Consider the following 5,029-nt stretch of genomic DNA (forward strand, 5'->3'; position numbering starts at 1 on the left):
GGGGCGGCGAGTGGCCGGGAGCTGGTGGAGCCAGGGAGGCATCACGGGGAGGCAGGGGAAGTGGAATCAACACTGACTGGAAGCCCTGAGTAAGAAACACCCGAGTGTCTTGATGGAAGGCGGTCGCCCACAGGGAAAAGAAAACTTTTGGGAAGTGCTGATGCACTACCAAGGGGGAAAAAAAGAGAGCTCCCACTACTCCACTGCCAGTTACTGGGCAGCCCCAACTTCTGGGGGTGTTGTCAGTGGGGAAAATGAACTTTGCATGGGCTGCAGATCTACTACATTTTTTTCCTTACACATAAAACATGATGGGAACGGCTCTCAAATACGTTTACATTATAAATATATATACATATACATGTATACACATTAATATTTATGTGTAGGTATGTCTGTACATGTATATATGTCTATGCATGAATACAAATATATGTATGCGTATGCTTGTCTCTTTACACGTATATTTTAGGAGAATAAGCATGCCCGCTCCCAAGGCTCCACATCCCCCCGCACTGCTGCTCCAGCAGCTTCCTTCCCCAGCAACGCTCTGGTTTCTGTGGGAAACGGGGGAGCGTCCAGTGCTGGAGGGGGGACAGACCAAGGCTTCCCCAGCCTAAGGGACGGGGGACAGGCGGCAACGAGGCGGCCCAGCCCCACAGCACCTGTACTGGGAGTGGTGGGCGCAGGGGTGGGGGGGGGTGTTGGGGTGGATGGGTGTGTACGAGGGGGGGTGTGCACGCGTGTTTGTCGGTGTGTGTCTGTCTGGGGGGGGGTGTATGGGTGTACATCTCTGTGTTTGTGTGTGTATGTATACGTGGATGTGCATGTATGCGTGTGGATGTGCATATATAGGTATGTTTATGTGTATTTATATATGTATGTATACGCATGTCTGTAGGCAAGTTTTGTGTGTGTGTGTCTGTGTGTCTGTGTGTGCCTGTGTGTGCGCGCGCGGCCCCGCGGGCGCGCTCCGGCGGCCCCGCGGCCCATGACGTCATGCCGGCGAGGCTGGGCGCGCCCCTGCCTGGCGCGCCGCCAGGTGACGTCTTCGCGGAGCGCCCACGTGACCCGGCCCCATTGAGAAAACGCCGGCCCGGCGGCGCGGCCCTATATAAGAGCGGGCGCGGGCGTGCGGGGCCGGACTGGGGCGTGCGGCGCTTGCGATTCCGCGGGACCCCGGCACCTCCGGCACCGGCCGCGCCATCCTCCTCTCGCCATCCTCCTCCTGCCATCCTCCTCCTCTCCCTTCCCGCAGCCGCCATGGTCAACCTGCGGGTGTGCGCGCTGGAGTGCGAGGCGCTGCGGGGGCTGCTGCAGGAGCGCGCCGCGCAGTGCCTCGTCCTCGACTGCCGCTCCTTCTTCTCCTTCAACGCCGCGCACATCCGCGGCTCCTGCAACGTGCGCCTCAGCACCATCGTCCGCCGCCGCGCCAAGGGCGCCCTAGCCCTGGAGCACGTCGTCCCCAACGAGGAGCTCCGCGCCCGCCTGCGCCAGGGGCTGGTCCACACCGTGGTGCTGCTGGACGAGCGCAGCGCCGACCTGGAGCTGCCCAAGCGCGACAGCACGCTGCTCCTGGCCCTCGGCACCCTCTGCAGGGAAGCCCGCGGCGCCCGCATCTGCTTCCTCAAGGGTGAGTGAGCGGACCCGGTCCCGGGGTCGCCCCGACCCCCCCCAGCCGGAGGGGAAGCGGGAGCTGCGCGCAGCCGGCCCGGCGGTACCGCCCGCGGGGCTCCGCTCGCTCCCCGCGCCGGCCCCGCAGCGCTCACCCGGTGCCCCTCTCCTTCCCGCAGGAGGTTACGAAGCTTTCTCGTCCGCCTGCTCCGAGCTCTGCACCAAACCGGCCGCCCCCACCGGCCTCAGCCTGCCCCTGAGCGCCAGCAGCGCGCCCGGCAGCGCCGACTCGGGGTGCAGCTCCTGCGGCACCCCCCTCTACGACCAGGTGAGCTGGGGGGGCGAGATGGGGGGGGACGGACGGACGGACGACGAGCGGGGCGGTGTGCCGCTTCGCTGGGCTGTTTGCGAGCCGCCGAGCGAAGCTAACCGCTTCTCTGCCCCTTTTCTCCTTTAGGGTGGGCCTGTGGAAATCCTGCCGTTCCTCTACTTGGGCAGCGCTTACCATGCCTCCCGAAAAGACATGCTGGATGCTTTGGGGATCACGGCGTTAATCAACGTCTCGGCCAACTGCCCCAACCACTTTGAAGGGCACTACCAGTATAAAAGTATCCCCGTGGAGGACAACCACAAAGCAGATATCAGCTCCTGGTTTAACGAGGCCATTGATTTCATAGGTAAATGAGTTCTCCTTACAAGTCTTCTTTTTCTGGGGTAACGTACCCAGGGAAGTGATTTTGGGGTGTTATTTTCCCCAGTCAACCCTACATTTGAGATGGGGGAATTTCATTCCATTGGGGAGATATACGCGGGGAACACTCCCATTAATTTTATTTTACTCGAAGGAATAATCTTAGCTTCGCAAAGCTGTTTGAAATCTTGAATCAAGAGGCATTGGTCTTGCAGAAAAGAGCTAGTGAATTTAAGCGGATCAGTGTTAAAGTAATCTGGCAAGACTGCTAAAGTGACCTGGAGGAGCTATTAGTATAATTGGAATTGGAGCCCAGAATGAAAATAGCTAGACTGCTGGTTCCCTCAGGACAAAGGCTCTCTTTGTCTCAGAAGCACTGGGTGCACCTATTAGGCTGAGGAAGGGATGGATTAAAGAAATGCAAAACAGCAGCCTGTGCTTTCCCACCTCGGGAAGCAGTGGGACTTGTTTGCTAACTGTGTATTTTAACTCTTTCAGACTCTGTTAAAAATGATGGAGGAAGGGTATTTGTGCACTGCCAGGCTGGCATTTCCCGGTCGGCGACCATCTGCCTCGCCTATCTCATGAGGACCAACAGAGTCAAACTGGATGAAGCCTTTGAGTTTGTGAAGCAAAGAAGAAGCATCATCTCGCCGAACTTCAGCTTCATGGGGCAGCTGCTTCAGTTTGAGTCGCAGGTCCTTGCCCCCAACTGCTCAGCAGAAGCTGGTAGCCCTGCTATGTCAGTATTGGACAGAGGAGCATCGACCACCACGGTCTTTAACTTTCCAGTCTCCATCCCTGTTCATACCTCGTCCAGTGCTCTAAGCTATCTTCAGAGCCCCATCACCACTTCCCCAAGCTGCTGAAAACTGGGTGAAAATAGGGTCAGAACTCGGACTTACTGTCTCAGAAGTGCAATAACTACAGGCACAGTGTCATCAGTCACTTGTTTTTGTGGGGAACCATCCATGCATCCTAGAACAGTGTCGTAGATGGAGAGAAGCTCACCTGCTGCCAGAGAACTAGGTGTTACTGACTTTTCTGCCGACTTTTAAAGCCAATACCTGGATGTCTACACAGAGATCAAAGGACACTGTCTCTTCCCGAGCTGTTCCTCCTTGTCTTCTGTCTGTCCTAAGCCTGCTCCATGTTTAGTAGCATGCTCACCAGTATTCCCATTCCTGGACACTTTGAGCAACACTGATGCTGTCCCCTTTTATATGACAGTCCTATTTATTTATTTTTACATTAGTGCATTGGGGTTTTTGCCTTCACAAACCTAAAGTTTCATTTCTAGAGAAACAAAATACCTCAGTATTTTTTGGTACTGTAATCCTGTGTGTGTATATATGTCAGCTCTTCTTGTTTCCCAAGCACTGACGTGAAAGCACCAGGCGAGTGCTTTTTTGAGTTGCCAAGGGTTGTATGTTTGCTGATTTATTTATGATGTGAAATAATATATTTCTTCTTCTGAAGACATAGTTTTGTTACATGATTATAACTTTTTTATACAAACAGAATAAATTATGATATTTCTATTGAGGTGGATGATACATTCTTTAAAATCTTGCATTTTACAGTCCCAAAACTAATGTGGAAGCTCCCTGCTGAAGAGCTATAAGAGAAGTCTGAATTGTCAACTGCTGACATCAGATCTTGACTGAACCAGATAGAAAAATGGGTTTAAACAACATAATTGACTAGAAACTACTGCTGCTTCTTAACCTGAGCCTTTCTTTGTCCCCATTTAATGAGATGCAGTGGCAGAGAGCCAAGGCTGGCTTCTCAGCTGTAAGGTGGATTTGGCTGCAGTGATGGCCACAGTGCTGTAACAGTTTGAACCAGCTGAGGCTTGGGCACAGGGCTACAGTAAAATGAAAATAGTCCCTCCTAGGAAGGGAGAAGCTTCCTTATTGTTTGTTTACTTTTAATGCTTCAAAGGTTAAGTCTAAAAATTAACCTGTTGGTAACAGATCTCCAAGGGTTGTGAGTTTGTGCCAAGGTGTTTTCTTTTTCTGTCCCACCCACCTGATTGCTTTTTGCAACTCAAACTGCCTCTGATGCCTGGAGTGAAGTATTTGGTTTGCTGGGCTATTTCTGTAAACAAACCAGGGCATAACAAGAGATCAGGTAACCAACAAGTCACTTGTTTCCTTACCCAGACCCAAATAAATTCTTCTCCTTCTGCAGATGCTCACTAGAGTGACTTTTATCTGGCGTTTCAGTTGAGGCAGTGAGAAGAGTTTTATGTTGTGTATCAAAAGCCAGGCAGGAAGCTCTAACAGCCCAGCACTCCTGGCAGCTCATGGGCAGAAGCTGCGGGGTGAAGGTGATGGGCAGCAAACAGTGCAGGGTTAATGCTGTGTGGTGTGACAGAACTGCACATCTTTCTCCGTGGGGTGTGTGGGGCAGGATGTGTATGGGGGGGAGCAGTGTTGCTGTGACATACCCTTCCCAGGGGAAGCTGATGTGGAAGAGATGCAGCTGGAAGCTTGCTTTCCTAGGCAGGGTAGTAATACTGGTAACAGGGAGATGGATGCTGGGGGAGCACTAGGACTAGGACATCAGGTGTCCTATGTCCAGTCCAGAAGGGAGCCACCAGTCCTTGCATCTCTGATATTCAAGGAGTCAGATCCTACTTTTGCCCCATCAAAAATTATTTTGCTTGGGCAGATACAGCAAGTTATGGCTCCTTGTGTAAAATCAAGGCATTTCAACAGT

The 5,029-nt window shown here is 52.9% G+C and overlaps 1 protein-coding gene across 1 annotated transcript; it reads left to right on the forward strand.

Annotated features, from left to right (window-relative positions):
• Nucleotides 1-984: 984 nt before the first annotated feature.
• On the forward strand, nt 985-3,848 carry DUSP1 (dual specificity phosphatase 1). Its single transcript, XM_075056592.1, has 4 exons — nt 985-1,633; nt 1,794-1,942; nt 2,072-2,291; nt 2,804-3,848. Exons 1-4 carry the CDS (start codon nt 1,000-1,002, stop codon nt 3,172-3,174), a joined length of 1,374 nt encoding a protein of 457 aa, XP_074912693.1. The 5' UTR covers nt 985-999; the 3' UTR covers nt 3,175-3,848.
• The last annotated feature ends 1,181 nt before the right edge of the window (nt 3,849-5,029 follow it).

The sequence above is a fragment of the Buteo buteo genome, chromosome 24 (genome assembly GCF_964188355.1).
Source record: "Buteo buteo chromosome 24, bButBut1.hap1.1, whole genome shotgun sequence".
Taxonomy (NCBI): Eukaryota; Metazoa; Chordata; class Aves; order Accipitriformes; family Accipitridae; genus Buteo; species Buteo buteo.